Genomic DNA, 19,723 nt, shown 5'->3' on the forward strand with positions numbered 1-19,723 from the left:
CTTTAACGTAGCAACTCTTGAAGGCTTTCTACTTAGATTAATTAATATTTCTTATTATAAACTACTAACTTTCCCGCAAAAACTCGTAACGCTCCAAGTATTAGCTAATTTGGAGTGCACTAAAACTGATTTGTGAGTAAAATTTCCAAAACGATTAAGATCCTTTAAATTTTTTTAAATAGACAGAAAGTTTGTTTACCATGTTTTCTGCAATATTAGTAATTTTTTCCAATCAGTTTAATCGCACTCATCATAGCTTTACTAGGAGAGAGGTATAAAAAAATAAGTTAAATCTTGTTTTTTTTATTTGCACACGAACGGCTTAAAAAAATTCAAACTACATTTTTATGTATTTTTTTAACTTATATATTTTAAAAGTATGCTATTACTGGCAACTACTTTAGTAAATATATAAGTTGTGTTAAAATAATGTATTTTAAATTGAATATAAAGTAATAAAGTTAATATGTAAGTTAATTAATGAGGTAAGGGGTGTGTTAGGTCTATCTATTATTTTAACAGCCTTCCATTCTTTATTATGCTTTTACTTACATTTTTGACTTAAATAAAGTTACTATTATAAAAAAAATTTATAGTGCACCAGATATAACGTTTCTTCTGCGGTATGAAAATGCCAAGATTCATAGTTTAAAGGTGCGGGCGCACAGACCAGATAAATGTCAGCGCGCCTCATTGTCAAATAGTGGGTGATGTAAGTGAATATAAACTTTTTTCTTTATTTAAAGAACCAAGCTATTAAATTAAGACAAATGATCAAAAATAATTAGGTTTAATAAATTCTGTAATTCTGTAATTATTAAAAGGTTACTTCATAGATAACTGAAGAAATACTAGCAGGGTTAGAACACTATATTATAATGCATCGATCTTCGTAGTTTGTTAGATTGCCCACCACACCAAAAAGTGGATGCCTATCTTGCGCAGAAAATAATTTATTAATCATGTCCTAAAATTATTTTAAAAACCTAATTTGCAATATAAAGTAGAGATGTTATTGTGGAGGATCGTTTAAAGAACTCCATAACAAAAAGACAATTTCACAGCATTAAGCCAAGTAATAATGACCACCATTCCCACTAGTTAATTACCTAAAACAATTTATTTCTTAAATACAAAATATTTATAAGCGATTAAAAAAAAAAAATTAATTCTTATAAATTATTCGTTATTGACAGAGGCCCTCGTGCTTAAGGTGGTGGGGTAAACGAGAAGTAGTACCCCTGCATCTGTGATTCTCGTTCAACTTATTACTGTTTGGGCTTTATGATTATAAGGGAAGGAGAGTTAAAAACTGTTACTGAGGAGATAGAGGCCCTGAATAGCTTCGAAGGAGTCATGGAAACTTTAAATGGGTCCGAAATACAAAGAGAAATACTATTAAAGTTTTTATATTACTAAACCAATACATCTTTACTAAGAGTTACTACCTAACAATAATTTTTAAGTCCTAACGAATCTTGTTGGGGGGGCTATCTCTTTGATCTTTGCGCTTATTCTAAGACTCTTTTTAAAGTGGCTATTGAGGTTTAAGCTTTTTGCCAATATATATATTTTCTATAACTAAATCGCCCTACCTTTGTTTTGCTTTATCAACTAGAGATCATTTCCGCAGCTTCAAGGTCTTCCTGTTTCTGTTCAACCATGTTCGCAAAATTTTAAAGGTTTTAAAGTTTAAAATATTTTTATACAGGCGTTAAACGGTTTAACTTGCTTTCAGTCACCCAAAAATTTTATTTTAAACTTTGGTTGGCTACCGATTTTTATTTAAAATTTCGTTAATTTTGTCAGCTTCATACGTGGCAACAATGGATGCTGAAGCCTTTACTAGTATTTAACTTTAGTAAAATAATAATTTTTCAGCAAAAAGAACAGCAGTCCTCATTTAGAGTGGCTTGAAGGATTACTCAATTCTTTTTGTTATCAACTAATCATTATAACTATAATAGCTGATTATCAATGTCAATCGGCGTTGTCTATTTTTCCTCTCGTAAAATCTCAGCCTGGAGCTCCAAAGTCTCCACAGGAAGTAGCTGAGTTATTAATTGAACATTTTCCAAGCGTTTCTGTATGCCTTTTTGGAAAAATATATCCTTTTTTTCTTATAACTTTATTTTAGGCTGTTTCTGACATCGGCCTTACGGGGCCTGGTTTTATTAATATCACCTTTTCCCCGGACTTTCTTTGCAAGCTTATGGACAACATTTATAGAAATGGAGCTGTTTTCCCGAAGCCGTCCCACAAGTACCCTTATTGAATGAACACATCAAGGATATTATTAACTATTTATCTTTTCTACAATAATACATAGAAAAAGAATAGTCATAGATTTTTCGTCTCCCAATATTGCTAAGCAAATGCACGTCGGGCATCTTCGCTCGACGATTATCGGCGATACACTTTCCCGAGTCTTCGAGTATTTAGGTCTTCCACTCATCTGCCAACAACGTGCTTATCTTCACGTTGCCGCGCTTCCTTAAGGCCACGAGGTTTTCCGCTTGAACCACGTGGGCGACTGGGGAACACAGTTTGGGATGCTCATATGCCATCTGGAGGTTGTCCCTCGCAGAGCGTATTCTCGTTAGTCAACGATCTGTTTCTTCTGCAAAGGATAAGTTTCCCGATTTTGCCACCGAGTCACCGGCTATTGGCGACTTGCAGGTGTTTTACCAGGAGTCTAAAAAGCGGTTTGATGAGGATGAAGGATTCAGGAAAAGAGCCTATAAAGTATTTAAATACACTTTTCAAATAAGGATGGTTGAGACCTTTTTTTTAAATATATAAAAAAGGGAGTGGTCACTCTTCAGAATGGTGATCCAACCGTCACGCGGGCTTGGAAGCTGATCTGTGACGTTTCCAGAGCAGAGTTCCAGCGCATTTACGATAAGCTTGATATTAATATTGAGGAAAAGGTGTTATTTTATTAGCTTTTTATAATGATTTTTTAAGTAAGCTTTATTATTAGGGCGAATCATTTTATCAGCAGTTTATGCCTTCGATGGTGCAGTATTTGGAGTCGAAGGGTATTTTTCCGTCGTATGCTTTTGCCTAGTACATATTTGTAAACAATACTTAAGGACTGCTGACAATCGAAAACGGCAGGAAGCTCATGTACTGCATGGAAGGAAAGCCTCCTCTGACCGTGCAAAAGTCCGGTAACTCCCATTGGGCGGCCGCTTATTTTCATAACCTTTATACAGCCCCCGCCAAGTATAGATGGTGGTTTTACTTACGACACTTCCGACTTGGCCGCTCTGCGCTACCGATTGATTGACATGAAAGCAGGTAGCCCTCGCATTTTCCGTTTGCGTTGGGACTGCATAATAGCATGTTATATATCAGATTGGGTACTTTATGTTGTGGATGCTGGGCAAAGCCTCCACTTTGAGCTCATTTTCGAAGCAGCAAAGCTTGCGGGAATCCTCGATCCTACTAAACATCGCGTAGAACACGGTAATACTTGTCTTTCTTTCCCCTTCTGTTCTTTTGATTGTCGCGCTTAGTGGCTTTTGGAGTCGTCCATGATGCCAGCGGGAAGAAGTTTAAGACAAGAAGTGGGGAAACCGTCAAACTCCAGGACTTGCTCGATAAGGCTGTGCAGCAGTACTCCTCCTCTTTTCCGCCTTCCTTATAACTCTTGCAATTCTTCTTTGTGCAGTGCTGCGACTATAGCCGAGGAAAAACGCGCTGAAAGCCACGAGCCCGGCAGTTCCGATGTTTCGGGGAAGCACGAGGTTATTCTGCGAACAATAGAGGCCGTTCTTTTTCCTTCTCAGGTCCCTCACTATTTCACTTTATTCAGGTCATCGCATACTCCGCCATTAAGTACGCCGATCTCAAGAACCGCCGGACTGCTGATTATTCTTTTTCCTTTGAAAGGATGATGTCTCTTAAGGGGGTTGCTAATACTTGTGACCAGGTTTTCTATGTGCGCTTATTAGCGTTATCAGGACACCGCGGCTCGTCTGCTTTACTCCTACGCGCGCATCGTCTCGATATCTAAAAAGGCGGGAGGTACTTTTCATGCAGTGCTTGTGCACGCCCCCTTGCAACTACTCTTCCTCTATAAGAATTTCTCAGCGGAAGACCGCCCCTAGAAAAACTCTACCATCCCAGTGAGGTTTTTTCCTTTTTTAGATTCCATTTCGAAAGCTATGATGCTCATTCTCTGCAGATAAAGCTTATAAAGCAGACGCTTCGGTTTCCGGAAGTAGTTCGTGCTATTGGTGGGCTTTTAAATTAGTAAAATATACTGCGCTTTTTTTATTTTTCAGTAGAAAAGGACTTGATGCCGCACGGATTATGTTCGTTTTTATACAACCTCAGCGACACGTTTAACATTTTTTATCGCGATTGCAAGTGTGTTGAAGTGCAAGAAGGTCTTTAAATTTGAATTACCGTATTTACTTTTTTTCACCTTTTTATTATTCAGGAACAGTTATAAAAGTTAATATAAACCGGTTAACTTTATGTGACGCCGTAGCCATAGTAAGTTTATAATAATAAATATAAATTCTTAAATGAATTTAGTACGCTTTTCAGATCTTTCGTCAGTGTTTCTATTTACTTGGTTTGAAAACCGTCGACAGTATGTAAAAATGGTAAGTTTGCAATACTTACAATAAATTTATTATTCGAAGCTTTCATTTTCGAACTTTGTTAAAGTGTGGTTCCAGCCGGGAAACCAGTTCTCCACAGCATACACATGAACTTTAGCATCATAGGGATCGTACTTGCAGCAGACTACACAGTTGTCGAGGGGAAATTGATACTAAGAAAAAATTTTTTAGGGCGTGCTAAAATATTAAATTTTTTACACACATCTAAATTTTTTTGGTTTTCATGCTGTTTTCGCCTATAACGACTCCGTGGATCGTTTTCTGATTCACATTTTAAATATATAAATTTTTTGAAAATAGTTAAATCTAGTCACTCACCCAAAATTTGGGTAATAACTAAGAGCACTTCTTCTTCTGATTTATAGAAATCTAATTGTCTAGCTTTGATTTTGTATTGCACTTGTCTTCGGGCCTTTTCACTTATCAGAACCTGAAACTTACTTTGTTGAACTATAATTTGAAATAAAAAAAGTTAGTATATTTAGGTAATAGGTTAATTAAGTTTCTTACGGCTTGACGTAAGCCACTGGGGAACAAGTGATCCTTCAGCGCGATCAAAACTAAACAGTCATAATATAAAAAAGGAATGTATAACTTAAAAAACTACTCTTCTATATAAGGCTTTATATCCAGAATTGGCGTCCCGTGCACCAAGTCGATTCGGGACAAGTGTAGCGTGCCTAGCCAAAATAGAAGTGCACTACCACATACGCAAATAAATACATTACCATTACCATTATTGTGATCAAGTTTATCCAACTTAGCAAGACTAACTTTTTAAGAAGTATTGCAAACTTTAGTAAAAAGATCAAACTTCTTGTTTACGAAATAACCTTAAGCCGAGGGGATTAGGGCGGTGGGGGGACCTTGTACTAAACACACCAAGGGTTTCCTTTAGGCGAGGCGGCTATTATAATATACTTGTATTACAGCACAGCTCTTATAAGGGAAAAAAAACTTGCCCTTATTTTGTAGTTGACATTTTTCTGCTTGTTGCAGTTAAACAAGAAAATTAGCCATACATGTGAAAACTCTAAAAACTCATATAGTCTACAAGCAAGTCAAACAGCTAAAACAACATATACGTTAACCTTCTAATCCTTCTAGTATATGCCCTTTATTGCCATGAAGCAAAATATGAACTCTAGCCTTTGAGTTAGGGACAACACTGGACTAAAAGTTATTTAAAAAAAACTTATTTCAAACTAACAGTATTTAAAAACTTGTCTTGGGGTGCCATTTTTGGTTCGAAACACTGATTCAACGTATCCCAAAACCGTTAACTCATACGTAGGCAAAGCGGTTTTGGTAAAAAAAGGATTCCCTTTTTGTATATTATATACGAAGTAAACACATATTGGACTTATTATATGGACATTAATGACAAAAAAACAAGCACCCTTTTTCTCAAAGTCACGAGTTGACATGGTTATAATCCAAAAACAAAAGCTCTTGTCTTAGAGGCGACCTGACTCAAGTAGACAGACAACTTGGCTCCAATTCGTGTAGAATATCCAAAAAGTTACGGGCTCAAGGGTCCGGCAACTGTTTCATTAACAACCTACAGGACAGGAATAATGGAAGTCACCTATATACCCTCACATGTTTTTAATTATCATCCACTGGAGTTAGAGGGCGGAAACGATTTGCTGAGAAAACAGTTTAAAACTACTAAGTCATTCTTTTATATAGTCCCGGAGTACTGCTGCAGTATATAAATCCTTAACAAGTAATGAAGTTGGCCTTTAGAGATGTGTGCCCTTCTAATATTTTAGCTGAGATGTATTTACTAGCTTATAAATTTGTATACGTTATAATTCCGAAGTAGTCATTGCCCGCTTTTGACTACCTTTTATAAAGACATTTTTGTTTACACCGCCGTTCTTCGTTGTTTTTCAAGTCTGTTTACAAAAACTCTTGTTATATAAAGCAATCTGAACTTACAAGCTTTACTTAGTAACTACAATATATTAGCTTTTTTGAATGTATCCTTTGTAATAAAACATTAGATCGTGTGAAAATTAGGATTTTTTGAATTAAGTTTTTAAAAAAACATTCGTAAAATAAATTTAAGGCGTGTCTTCGGGGTTTCGTCTTATACAAAAATAAGTAAATTCTTATCTATAGAAAAAGTTACTGAGAAACGGTACAGACTTTTTTATAACCCAAGTTAGTATATAACACAACCAGTTAATAACAGGTGAATCGTTTTTTTATGGTTAGCCTTAAACGCCATTCTGTTTTTTAATTTTGTTTCCTTTGTTAACTTAAAAATAATTATTTTATCTTAAATCAAGATAAAATTTATTAGTTATTTAAAACAGCACGTTATTCTGTTTTGTAATTTCGTTTCTTTTATAAACTTGGAAACAATTATCTAATCTTAATTCTATAATTAACAATATTAGACATATTAAACAGCATGAGAGCATACAACCAATATTATAACGTTCAAGTAGAGTCGACATCTACACTCGCCAAGATAAGTCATAATTCAGTCACCAGCATCTAATATATAAATTCCAGCGGCTTTCGTTGTTAGTGTTTAGACCTTTTACTAAAAGTTTTATACAAGACGCAATCTATATAAAAATTTCTAATTTTTGAAGATCAGATGTAGTTTTTCTGAAATTTCAGCCTTTTCTGAGCTCTTTTAAGTGCTTTATAAATATATATGTACTATTATTTTGATAAACTTACTAAAAATAAAATTCTTTTATTTGTACAATATTATAAATTTTTACTATTAAATTTAAAAATCTAATTACTTATAAAATTTTCTTAGAGCTACATTATTTAATTAATTTTTTAGTTTAAATGGGTAATAAGGCATATAAATTTTTTTTGGTTATAGCTAGGGATATAGAAGAACAAGGGATAGCATGAAGAGTTTTAAATATTAAATATAACTTTCAAAAGTTTTTAAAAAATAGATTTTAACCTGCATCTAATTCTAAATTAATTTAACGTCGTTCATTGACCGTTAAATTTCTATACTGCCGTACATATTTACGTTTAGACCTCTCATAAGAAATAACCTGGCCGAATTTTTGGGCGCGGAAGCATTTTCAACAAAAATTTTTGATTAATTTACGTGTTAGTTTGATATAGAGACTATGCAGAGATTTTAAATTCTAGCCAATCCTGAGCAAACAAGTTTGGTCATGCACATCTTATTTAATTAAATATTTCCCTCCAGTTAAATGAATTGTAAACTTAGAGCTGTGGTAAATAAGCCAAAAAAAGAAATTCCTGAAACTTCGCTCCCTAAAATCATTAATTTATACAGACTGTTAGACTTTTTAGACGAGAAAGAGAGTAAATAACACCTGTTATGATGAACTGAAGTCTTAAATAACTTAATTGCCTAGTTTTTAAAAGGCCGTAAATTTTAGATAGAAAAGGGTGCTGCCTCATCTTTCCGGTAAACAAGGACTATTTCGTAGTTTTTCACTACCTAATGCTATTAGCGTTGTACTATTCGCTGTCGATATCATTATAATATCTTCGCTAAAATTTTATTAGACCAAATTCAATTAGCCGCTCGAAATTAGTTATCTTCTTATATTTAATATAAAACAGGTTTAAAGTAAATAGAAATTTTTACTTATATGAAAGAACAGAACTACCAGGAAACTATCACTTAACGAAAAAAGGATGACTTGATCTACCTTAGCTAAATACTTGGAAGTCAACTTAAACAATAGACTTAATTGGGCAAAACAGCTTGATTTTGCAATTGGTTAAGAGAAAGAAATGATGACTTTATAAAAAAGCTAAAAACAAGAGTAAATTTCATTTAGCGAACTAATTATTGGTCTAAAAAATAATACCAGAGCAAAAATGCTATCAATAATTACGATATAAAACTATTAATCTGTGAGCAACTCACAAGTTCTCAAAGACTAAATTCCGCTCTTAACGGACTGTAATCTAAACAGAGCTCAGAGTTCTACATAAGTGAGCTCAAAGAAAGTTAGTAAGATTGCTCCTTGTTTTGAGAAACTAGTTAATAATGGAGAGCTCGAGAGCTGGAGGTTCGAGTCCAGTGGTCTATTTATTAGAAAACAATATTATAACACTATTTTTATCAGTGCTAGTATGTAGAAGAATACTAAGATCGAACCATACACTAGGAAGAGAGCTCTTTTTGCCTCTAGCTTAATACAGATAAATTTCTAGTGCAATTCTAGTACAAAACACCTATATAAATAGTACCAGTGACCAACCATTCCTTTGCAAGAGATAAAGTGGCAAAAAGCGTTGTTTCGTACTACTCGTTATGTTAGCCTTTTCGCTAGTTAAGGTAGTCTAGTACACCTAGTCTTCCTACGCAACTATGTATTAAAGGTGCAGCACTAAACTTGATTTTCACCTCCAATAAAGTTATAATTACGCATTATAGCATAATAACTTAGTATACACAACATTTAAGACAATTTAAAACACAATATACAAAAAAAGAAAAACAGAATAATCTGAAAAACATAATACAAATAGAAAAAAAAAATAAACATATTACAAAAAACATAATGTTTAATACATTAAGTATAAAGTACACCACAAAAACACAAACAAAATACTAACAAACACAAAACACCAACCCTCAGAATTTTTATAGGAAAATAATCCGTGGTTAATCCCATCAGAAACCCAAGAAACAACCAACAAAAATACAAGAGAAATTAAATTTCAACACAAAAATTTTAATTTGACTACATTATTAATTGGATACAAAGTAAGCAAACTAAATTTTATCTGGTTCAGTTAAAATTACTGTTCGTATATATGGAAGCGTATTTCGACCCTTCGTAAAGGTAAAAATACAGACCGAATCTGGTCAACAAATTTATTCTTGATTTTAGTAAGCTTCTTTTATACCTTTTTTTTGTTTCGTTATAAACACGTAACTCTACTATTTAGAACGTGGACAACACCGAACACGAAAAGAGCGCGTGGAGAGGGATACAACCAAGACGAGCTGACCAGTTTCGACACTGGATAAAACAAACCAAATTTATACTTAATTGAACATAAAATACACAAACCTATTTTTTCCTAATGAAAAAATTAATGAGGATCAAAAACTCTCATCTGAAAAAATTTCACAAACGGCTAAAGGATCGCGAATTATACATGAAAGTTCTGAATTCTTAACCAAAAAAGCTGATTTAAACTTTGAACATCCTGAACTCGCTATTCAGACGAATACGAGACGCCTTCGAGACAATCACCCATAACCTTCGCGAGGAAGTTAGGGGAACTCTGTTTGGCAAACCGACAAGAAAACGGAAACAAACAACAATATACCAACAGACTCGATCACTTAGGAGATTCTGTCATACAACTCTGTAATGACAACGACGTAAAAAAGCGTTCTACCGAAACTGGTGGAATTACTCAAATCACTTGCTATCATCTTTCGCAGCGAAGAACTATACACATACAGAGTGCTATTACCGAAACACTTTCTAATAACAAATCCACAACTCAATTACGAATACTCAAAACGAGTCATGTTAGAAGTGCAGAAACGACAACACTTTACCACTCCAAAACACCTTTTCTCAGTCATTAACCTCTTTCTATAATAACTACAAGAATCCCATTGAAAAAAGAGTAAAAAAGCTTATTTGTATCAGATGCACAGAACCACATTTTACATATAAATGTCCCAAAATTAATTCAATATGCATCTATTGTCACACAAAAGGACACACGGAAAAAGCTTGCTTACGAAAATGCAAACACTTAAACGCTTCAACCACAATACGGAAAACCTGTATCTTGAAGGAAAATACAGTAAACCGGCTGAATCAATACTCGACACCGCGGCTTACCCACACTACTTCAATGGCGAAAGCCTTATAAACAATGTAAAACATGAAAAAAACCTAAGACATTTTACTCGATCAAGGGAGGGCTATATACGGCCCAAAATTCAAACATAACTTAATATCCGCAGGAAAGTTAGATGAAACCGACCGTACTAAACATTTAGCAACAATGAAGCCACTAAGACAAAAGATAACTTGATTTTTTACAAACCTGAAAATATAGAAGGATTATATAAAATTAACCTCGCAAACTCACAAAAATATGTAGCTTTTAAAACATCTAACATTACTAAGGTACCCAATTGAGCATTTAATATATGGACATATAAATTATAACAAACTAAAACTAATTTCCCCGCGTAGTTCAGTTGGTTAAAGCTACGTGCTTATAATGTATCAATTTTTAAAATAAAGAAATGTATAAAAGAGAGCATTTCTCACAGTGCATGAAGCAACTTTAGAGCTCTCCTAGATACAAACCCCTTAATACAAACATAATGACGATTCTGGATTTTTAACTATCCCTTTGAAGTAAAAAGGAAGATTTAGATACTAACTTAAATTTACTTGAATTTCAGCTCAAAATTAAGAAAAACAAGGGTAGTAAAGGGTTGTTAACCAGCACCCGGCATCAGTGTACTTCAGCTATCTTGCGCTTGGCCCTAGGATGGTAATCCATCCTCAGATCACTGCCTTGGTATCAGGTTGATATATGACAACTACTGTCATTTTGGTAAGACTAACTCAAAGCAAACTGCTGAATTTATACTATAAACACTATTTTGTTCATGCGCCTGAAACAAAGAGCAAACCTCGCTCCACTAAAGAGTGTACTTGATACGAAAGCGAACAAGTTAGAGCGTAAGGTTCTCGCTAACACTAAAATGCAACCAATGCTGCATAGCCTCTTACTAGAAGGTCAATCTCACATCTGACATGAAAGAATCTAACTTTATATCATGACCGCGCCATGAATGCTGTGATCAAAGCTTAATGAAGGAAGCCTGTGCATATGCTCGCACAGAGAGAAAGTTAAAAGGCACGAGCACGTGAAAAAGTATCGAGAATGAGCGTTACAGTTCCCTTTTACATCATTTTTGCAGAGTACGAGTTTTATAAATTAAAAATTAGTAACTTAGTGTCAGTCAGCTAGGAAGATAATACATTCCTTAGTATAAGACTAACCAACTAACTTAACTACTCACACCAACGTCCAATAAGTAGATCTGTCCTGCTTTCTTATAAGAGGACAGAGATTGGGAATCACGTAGTTTACCAAATGGAAGCATTTATGTCAACTTATGCACCACTAAGGAAGAAATAGTTCGTTTTTAACAGTACCGTAGGCGATGGACATCTAGACATGCTTCTTGAATCCTAGTTGAAATATTGAATGAAATAATTACACGGTTAAACAAAAAGTGGTTGCGAATTAGGCTGCGGATTTCTTCAGAAAATAGGTACGAGTACAGAGACGTGAATATCTTAGTGCTTCGAATTTCCTAGGGGTCTAGATTTATTTTTCAGTCTTCAATTCATACCATGAAGATCTTGAAGTACTGTTTGCTACAGATGGCACCGGTTAGCTTTGACAATGCAACTATAGAGCAGAGAAAAATAAAACTGATTCAACCGGCTGCATTATCTTGGGTATTTAAGACTTGTTAAAAATTGTCAACAGTGCTGTTCTATTTGCGAATACGCTTGCTTAGACGAAATGCTTGTTAGATTTAGGGGGCCATGCGAATTCCGCATGTATACGCCAAATAAACTCGAAAATAAGGTTTAAAATTATGGTATTGAACGATGCGAAGACCTACTACTTATTGAATGCTTATATTTATTTTGGCAAGGATAGTGATGAACTTGCCCTTTCTGAAGATGAAAAGAAATGGGGAAACTGACCCACTCAGTTTTACTTTTGGCTTCTGTCCATGGAACAAACCGAAATATTACTACTGCTAACTGGTCCTCATCCATTTCTAGGCACTGGGATTAAAGAAGAAACCACTGACATTCGTTGGAATCCTGAAAAAGAACAAAAGATAAGTACCGCATGTATATTTTCCTGCAAAAGGGTGGGATGAAATGTCAGCTCATTTTGGTTTTACTAAAGGCCTCACTTTAGTGTCCATAGTGCCAAAGAAAAGAAAGCTTTTCTCCTAATTTCGTCAATGCACCACGATAGTCGTATCTACCCTATGCTTGGAAACCAGAAATCTTCGAGTTTTACAATGAAACCAAAGGAGGCGTTGGACGCTTTAGATGAAATATGAACCGTTTACTCTACTAGTTGATGACCAACGAGGGCCTCACGCTATTTTTAATCTTCTAAACATTAGCCTCGTTACTGCTTACCTGTTATTTTATAGTTTTCATGCGCAAAAGAGAATAGGATACACCAAAAGTCTTGCTAAACAACTTGAAGAGCCTCAACTACACAAAAGACTACTGGGTAGTCGTCTACCTCGTAAATTGCGACTTAACATCTCACAACTTCTCGAAAAACCTATAACCAGCCCTCTTCACAACTTATGGAAAGATGTGGCAATTGTCCAAGTGGCAAAGACAGAAAGACAAGAGTTATTTGTGTTGAATGTAAAATTCCAACTGCAAGCCTGTACTATTAGTCATTGTGTGGATTGTACTTAAAAGAACTTTGGCAAATAGTTATTGTTTAAATATACTATGTTTTTTATAGTTAGAATACTTCATTAGAGGCGTTATTACTTACACAGCGTTAGCCTATTATGTTCCAGGTTGTACTATTATGTAATAGCATACAGTGTAAAATTTTGTGTGCATGCATATGACATTAAAATTTTTATCTTTAAACTTTTCTTGTAATTTAAATTCTTTTCATTTATGCAGTCATAAGAGATTCTTAAAAATAAAATAAAGAAAAATTAAATTTAAAAAAGATCCCGCCGATTTGTCTTCAAAAAAAAACATTTTTATATATGGGGGTTCATAAAACCCACACTTCTCTAGTTAAAGGTTAATATTAATAACGATAATTATACTTATAGTCATAGTCTTTCAAGGTGGCACAAGGGCCTCAGGGTATGTATCCTTCCCCCAACTTTTTAGTTGGACATATCCTGCTTTTAACCGCTCTGTCAACTTAAATAAAACTTGTACATCTTCATGTATTTCAAGGGAATCCTTTTATAGTACAATTCACTCTAAAATTGAAGTTTGTGTGACATCATTTAGCAAAACTCTTGCCTTTACGTATAACGCGGAGGTGCTCTTGGATGTTGCTGTGTTTAGAGTAAAGAGTAACAATTTTGTGTTTAATGTCAATTTATTAAAAGTATATTTATAAATAGGATTTTGACGACCTGACCATATATATTATTTTATCCTTTTTTTATTGGATATATAATTAAAAGACACATACGCATGTTGTGATAGTTATAGTCAAGTACGACTATTTAACGCTTTCTAAGGTTAGTGTATATTTGCTTGTATATAGCGCGTTTTCTACCCGTTTTTGTTATACAAGTTTGGGCGTAAAGTGATATTCAATAACTTTTTTTTGTCTCTTTCCTGCTTTTTAAGCATTGTTGTAAGCGCTGTAGTTTATATATACGAAGCCACGCGCATTGAGAGCAATATTAACATAAAAGTTAAACCCTCGGGTGTAACACTAGAAAGGCAAATTGTAATTAAACTCCAAAAAAGTTTCCCTATGCAGTATATTATTGAAGGTTAATGAGGAGTGAAAGACCTCTGCATTGTCCTTTTAACAAGCCTTTCAAGAGTTTTAAGCTAATAACTTATAACATTAAAAAAAACACGTAGAATCTTCTTAATAATGATCCATTAAAGTAGTTACTATTAATAGATTGCCTTCCACACATAATTTATAATGTCTCAATAAATTTCTTTAAAGTATAATATCTCGGTTATAAGCTTAAATTTATACATTTGGTAAAAACATCTTCCCCTTCCCTTTATTTTTTTTGTAGGGCTTTGACAACTAGTAAACTGTCTGAAAATCGTTCATACACGATAAGATTTTGCAAATAGATAGGACGGCAGACACAAAAATTAACCACGTGCAGTGCAGAATATAATTATGTTTTTTGGTGCCAAAGTTAGGTTAAGGAAAAATTTATTTAGTTGTGTTAATGATAACCTCTAGCAAAACTATATAGACAGGGACAATTTGACATGACATGCAACGCAATACGATGGACAATTTATGGTTATTTGTCAAGTCTCTTAAACTTTAAAGTATTACTATTAAACCTCAGTTTATTTTTACATATCTGAAGGTTAACTTTTCCTGTAGTAAACTATTGAACAAGAGTTAGCCTTTTGCGTAATGAACGATTTATATTTTAAATACAGTACCCTAAAAATTGTTCATGGTAGACCAGGTAGAGTGAAAAAATGGCAATTCATGACGGAATGATTTAATGCGCTGGTAATCTAAAAGCTTACACAACTTTAAAAAATATACAATGCCTGAATAACCAAGAATTATTCCGTGGTTAAAAACAACTTATCTCGCCACAAGACTCAACCTTTCCTATATCAAATGTTTGGCTGTGATGAAATAGTTCATTTGGCCTTTCTTTATTTACAGGGAGAAGGCGTTTGCAAACTTAATATAAGACTTAGTACGTATTTCTTTTAAAGAGACCCTAAAAATGTCAGCTATCTAGTAAGAATAAAAAGGACTTAAATTAGAAAGGCGAGACCAACAGCCCGTTATAAATTCTGTAGCCATCTTTGTAAAACTTGTAAGCTATGTCAACTTAGCAGAAAATGGGAAATTATCTATTACAGACGTTAATCTATAAAAAATTAAGATAGCAGCAGTAACTTAAAATATTTTTCCGGCTCTACTCTACCGTCCAGTTCAAATTGCCATCAGTTAGCAATTTTGTTGGGCGTTGACGGAGATAAAAAAATTCTGCGAAGTCCTTGCGCCGAAATTTGAAAAGAAGGTTAAGGTTTTAAGTTGAAATTAAGGAGATTCCATCAAGTTAATTTTCTATACACGAGGGCAACTATGTTAAGTTTGGGCTAAAAATACACCCAAATATGCTATTTAGAGGTTTGTACAGTTTCACCACAAAACCCACTGTGTAGAGGGGTTATCCATTAAAATTATATTTTGTTTAGATAAGTAAACGAAGAAGAAATTAATACTTACATATTATATTTTACAAACTTTACAGTCCACTAACTTTAAATTAGTCTATTTATGTAACCTAGACTTACCTTAAAGATCTTTACGTTGTTTGTACTAGGGCTTTTGGTAAAAAGGCTAATTTTATTATAGACAAAATTTATTCTCCTTAAAAATCTTTTTAAAGCCCATAAAATTTTTTAAAAAAAAATTAATCTTTTACACTTTTTGTAAAACTTTGTTACACTTCAACCACAATATTTACATAGAAAAGGGCTTTTAAAAAATTTAAAAAACCTTTACTCCAACAGTTTTAATACGTAAATATCGAAATTTTATGTTTGGAGTCGTATCTCAATGATTGGGTGCAATGAAGCGTAAAAAATCAAAAAACGCGAGTTTCATTTTCTGGCGCAGATTTCTCCTTCGGTCTTGATGGTTGCGTATTTATTCTCGCCCTCATTAGGCCTTACATATTCAACGTCTGCGACTTAAAGGCTTAGAAGTTTGTGTTAACCAATTTGTATTAGTTTATTCTCCTATATAAGGGCTGTAATAGATACGAATAAGCGGGTAAACTTACAATAACTCTACTATAATCCCTGGCAAATAAAAAAGCTGCATTTTTATAAAAAGTTTAGTTGCTGTCACATAGCGGACCAAATCTTAAAATTAGCTATTCATCTGATTCTTCAATTTGTATTTACCCAAATTAATTTATAAAGGGGGTGGCGGAAGAGAAGCTGGAAATGCGGATTCGCAGTTAAATAAGACAACGTAATTTAAACTTGATTGGAGGTAACTAGAAAGTGTTAGTTAATATACTTTTTTGCTTTCAATAAAAGCAAGAGAACTTTTATAATCCGATCTTTTAGTATAAAATTTATTTGCTGTAAGTGCCTTTCTTTAATATCGTGATGTATTATCATAATATATTAATAAAAAAATTATATTAATGCAGGCCAATGTCCTCTGCCATATAATAAAGGAAAGACTGATTTCTACCCGAGGACTTTAAAGCAAAATAGTTTTAAAAGTCAGGTAAAGCAGCTTTAAAGCTTTTTTAATATGTTTATAATAATTTAAAAAAGTAACAAAAAGAAAAAATCTAAATAGGTAATTGTAACTTTACACTTTTTTCAAAGTTTGGGGCTCTACAAAGTTAAATTTTTCAGCTCCAGTTAAGGACATGACAGTATCGAATATAGCAAACTGCGCTGCTGTCAGAGCGCCAAACATAACACAACTGATTTACAGACATATTAAAAAAAAGTGTGCTATTAAAAATAATAAGCAAGCAGACCGAGGCCCCAATCCCGTGATGCAAAGCTTTTTAAAGCCAATGTCACGTGCTATTCGAACCAAGCGAGTGTTGATCGATCCCTCTCCGCCGGCGCCTTTGTCTTTGTTAATGAGCGAGAGAAGAGTGTCGGCCGGATGGGATATGATAGCAGCCGCTACGCCTGCCAAGACCCCAGACGAGAGTGCAAGCGCCATCTTCCCTCCTTCGGTCATATCGGACGGCTTCGTGCCTGGCAAATAAAGAGCAAAAGTACCCATCAACGCCGATAGGCAAGGGAATAAATATTAAAGCCACCAACCAATGGCGAGCACAATTTGCTCAGCAGCCAATCCTTGAACGGTGAATTTTGCCATCGTGTAGGGGATTTGCTTAAGAAGAAGAGGATAGAACCCAGAATAAAAGCCTCGAATGAGTCCTTCCTAATTTATGATAAACATAAATAAAAGTAAATCAAAAATGAAGTATAAAACAAAGTAAAAAACGTAAAAAGATAAAGTATAAAAAATAATTATATAGTGAATCATCATAGAGTATACATAATAATACAAAAATCTAAAGACAATATTATTTATGTAAACATAATATATGTTTAAAAAATTACTTCTCTAAGAATTTTTATAAAGGCATTAGCGACGCCGGAAGCATACTCCGGATTGGACACCTGGCGAATACGAGCTGTTTCCATGGGACACAAAAATATATCGGCAATAAATTCAGCGCAAGCAGAGGCCGAGAGGTATATGGGTACCCTTCAGTATAATGATAATAATATTTACAAAGTAAAATTTAAAGCTATCACTGGTTTAACATCTTAACAAAAAGTAAATAAATTACTCCATTTATATATAAGGCTCAATACTTAAAATAATGTAAGAAATTTATTATATAAAGGAAATTCATATAAAGATCACTATGAAGAACAACAGTTTTACCTGTATTCCCACGCTTTGTCAACTCCTAGACTTTGGGCCATTTTGACTTTGAAAAATTCTATACCTCCAAATTTAAAACATCCTTTATAATAAAAATGAGGCTAAATAGTTAACTTTGTGTTAAAAAGTCCTACGAAAAATATATAAGAAAAAAGTTTTACAATAATTTACAAAAAAAATTTAAAGCAAGAACTTATTTAAAAAAGGATTAAAAAATTAACGGGGCAAAAATTAATAGTACAAAGTTTAATACTAAAAAATTAACTTCGAGGCTTACGAATTGCATAACAAAATCTAATAACTTTATCAACACTTAAAAAAATAGTAATAGAAAAGATTACATACACCTTGATAATAAAACTTTTATTAAAAATCATTTTATTTTTTATATTTTTTGTTAAATTTTAAACACTCTATAAATATTATAAGTCTTAATTAAGGTACTCAGTTATACCATATAAAAAAAGTGCTTAGTACATGTTAAAAAAATTCACCTTGCATAAAATATCCAAAGGCTGTGGGGCCCAGGCCAGTAGCTAAATCTTTTATCCCATTTGTTTTTATTATTTTCTTGAAACCATCATAAAGACCTTAAAAATATAAAAATATTTGTTGTAATAGAAGAATCAGATAAGTTATTATAATAAAGGCAAAATAAAATTAAAAAGAATATCAAAATAATTGAAGAACCGTCATAAATTCCGGGATGGAGTTGAATTCTGGTTTTTATGACATCTACAGGGCAAAGAGCTCCGTGGGTTATGGAACAACAAATTCCTATTATAAATTATAATATAGTTAATAAAAGACAATATTAAAATGATTTAAACCTCCTGATAAAGCCCCTTTAGCAAAATAAAGGGTTGTATATTTCTTTTGTTCGGGCATGATCCTAAACCATATGATTAAATTATATATTATAGGAAAATTTATAGACTGTATAAAGTAAAAAGATACTGTAGAGATATTAAGCTTGCAAATAAAGAAAAAAGTATGGTAAACAGGCAAGGCACAATTCAAACGCTTAAATTATCTCCCGGAAGTTTTATATAAATATATATACGCTAGATCTGTTTTGTCGAGCCGCTGCTAAAAAAGATGCACCCCCGAGCCATGAGGATCTAAGAATAGGGTTTGGAGGCTTATGCTCTGCTCATTTTGAAACTGGAGGTTTTAATTGGGTAAAAAGCTCCTAACTTACTAAGAAGAGTTTGTATCCATTAACTTCGCAGACGCAAAAGAGTAATATATATTTTGTTTCAACATAAAACATGGACGTTAATGTCCTGCTTTTTATCGCTCTCAGACGCAAAACTAGAATCTGCTTATAATTTATGTATAAACTTGTATTCTTTTTTAAGCTTGTAAATTGGATTATATTGGCTTTATTCCCGTATTCTAATGCCGTGAACTTTAGGTAGTGAGCAAGATACTGTAAAGATCTGAGTTAATAAGTTGATAGGTGTACCTAACATCTTCTTGCCCTTTTAAGCAGACGTCACTCGGTGAGCATGACAGAGATTTTGAGTCAGTGAGTCGGTCACTCTAAGTTCTTTGGGTGCACTGTCAGGGATAACAACGTGCATTCCAATAAGTTCATCGGTTTTAATTTTTTTGTAGTTGATTCAATATTTTTTAATCATCTTTTTAACAAAATTTCTCTCTTTAATGTTACACAGAAAACATCTACCCACTGTTTAACCACCCACCTGAGAACAACCTGCTTTTGATATAAATACACGTTATACTGCAAATTACTTAATCCTTCATGCAATTAATATTCTCTTACAAGTTTAATCCAAGGTTACAAACATTTTTTTCTTTATAAACATTTATGCAGGCATCATCAATAATAATTTGGTTATTAG

At 33.5% G+C, this 19,723-nt stretch overlaps 3 protein-coding genes across 4 annotated transcripts; 1 reads left to right on the plus strand and 2 right to left on the minus strand.

The window, feature by feature from the left end:
- The first annotated feature begins 1,300 nt into the window (after positions 1-1,300).
- LOC135120839 (probable arginine--tRNA ligase, cytoplasmic) lies at positions 1,301-4,764 on the plus strand. Its single transcript, XM_064045156.1, has 23 exons — positions 1,301-1,403; positions 1,467-1,545; positions 1,619-1,682; positions 1,968-2,086; positions 2,138-2,262; positions 2,330-2,442; positions 2,500-2,573; positions 2,629-2,745; positions 2,808-2,930; positions 2,984-3,041; positions 3,096-3,173; positions 3,235-3,303; positions 3,361-3,471; positions 3,522-3,621; positions 3,677-3,752; positions 3,821-3,916; positions 3,969-4,032; positions 4,089-4,138; positions 4,193-4,244; positions 4,296-4,397; positions 4,451-4,506; positions 4,561-4,619; positions 4,684-4,764. The coding sequence occupies exons 1-22, from the start codon at positions 1,357-1,359 to the stop codon at positions 4,612-4,614; spliced, it is 1,827 nt and encodes a 608-aa protein (XP_063901226.1). The 5' UTR covers positions 1,301-1,356; the 3' UTR covers positions 4,615-4,619; positions 4,684-4,764.
- On the minus strand, positions 4,567-6,177 carry LOC135120840 (tRNA (adenine(37)-N6)-methyltransferase). Of its 2 annotated transcripts, XM_064045157.1 has the most exons (11): positions 6,037-6,177; positions 5,861-5,961; positions 5,729-5,810; positions 5,600-5,670; positions 5,471-5,544; positions 5,372-5,406; positions 5,245-5,317; positions 5,148-5,197; positions 4,956-5,087; positions 4,840-4,898; positions 4,567-4,789 (listed from the first exon to the last, which is right to left on the minus strand). In XM_064045157.1, exons 1-11 carry the CDS (start codon positions 6,062-6,064, stop codon positions 4,649-4,651), a joined length of 846 nt encoding a protein of 281 aa, XP_063901227.1. In that variant the 5' UTR covers positions 6,065-6,177; the 3' UTR covers positions 4,567-4,648. The 2 variants fall into 2 exon arrangements, with proteins under 2 accessions (XP_063901227.1, XP_063901228.1); XM_064045158.1 differs by lacking the exon at positions 6,037-6,177 and having other exon boundaries at positions 5,729-5,805; positions 5,861-5,950.
- A 10,571-nt stretch (positions 6,178-16,748) lies between these two features.
- On the minus strand, positions 16,749-18,889 carry LOC135120850 (mitochondrial substrate carrier family protein N-like). Its single transcript, XM_064045170.1, has 9 exons — positions 18,813-18,889; positions 18,686-18,747; positions 18,546-18,632; positions 18,350-18,445; positions 17,856-17,937; positions 17,525-17,672; positions 17,222-17,342; positions 16,924-17,152; positions 16,749-16,866 (listed from the first exon to the last, which is right to left on the minus strand). The coding sequence occupies exons 2-9, from the start codon at positions 18,741-18,743 to the stop codon at positions 16,749-16,751; spliced, it is 939 nt and encodes a 312-aa protein (XP_063901240.1). The 5' UTR covers positions 18,744-18,747; positions 18,813-18,889.
- Positions 18,890-19,723: the final 834 nt, after the last annotated feature.

This window comes from Zophobas morio, unplaced genomic scaffold, assembly GCF_036711695.1.
Source record: "Zophobas morio isolate AGI-343-1 ecotype UQ-CSIRO unplaced genomic scaffold, CSIRO_AGI_Zmor_V1 ptg000428l, whole genome shotgun sequence".
Taxonomy (NCBI): Eukaryota; Metazoa; Arthropoda; class Insecta; order Coleoptera; family Tenebrionidae; genus Zophobas; species Zophobas morio.

Bases quoted from the DNA above. Each gene is read 5' to 3' on its own strand.
- LOC135120839 (XM_064045156.1), top strand. From the start codon at position 1,357: ATGGAAACTTTAAATGGGTCCGAAATACAAAGAGAAATACTATTAAA. The intron at 2,931-2,983 runs GTGTTATTTTAT...CTTTATTATTAG, and splicing joins ATATTAATATTGAGGAAAAG to GGCGAATCATTTTATCAGCA. The intron at 4,507-4,560 runs GTAAGTTTATAA...TACGCTTTTCAG, and splicing joins TATGTGACGCCGTAGCCATA to ATCTTTCGTCAGTGTTTCTA.
- LOC135120840 (XM_064045157.1), bottom strand. From the start codon at position 6,064: ATGTCAACTCGTGACTTTGAGAAAAAGG. The intron at 5,811-5,860 runs GTTTTTAAATAC...AATAACTTTTAG, and splicing joins AAAATGGCACCCCAAGACAA to TCCAGTGTTGTCCCTAACTC. The intron at 4,790-4,839 runs GTGTGTAAAAAA...ATTTTTTCTTAG, and splicing joins AAAACCAAAAAAATTTAGAT to TATCAATTTCCCCTCGACAA.
- LOC135120850 (XM_064045170.1), bottom strand. From the start codon at position 18,743: ATGCCCGAACAAAAGAAATATACAACCCTTTATTTTGCTAAAGGGGCT. The intron at 18,633-18,685 runs GTTTAAATCATT...AATTTATAATAG, and splicing joins TAAAGGGGCTTTATCAGGAG to GAATTTGTTGTTCCATAACC. The intron at 18,446-18,545 runs GTTCTTCAATTA...TATATTTTTAAG, and splicing joins CCATCCCGGAATTTATGACG to GTCTTTATGATGGTTTCAAG.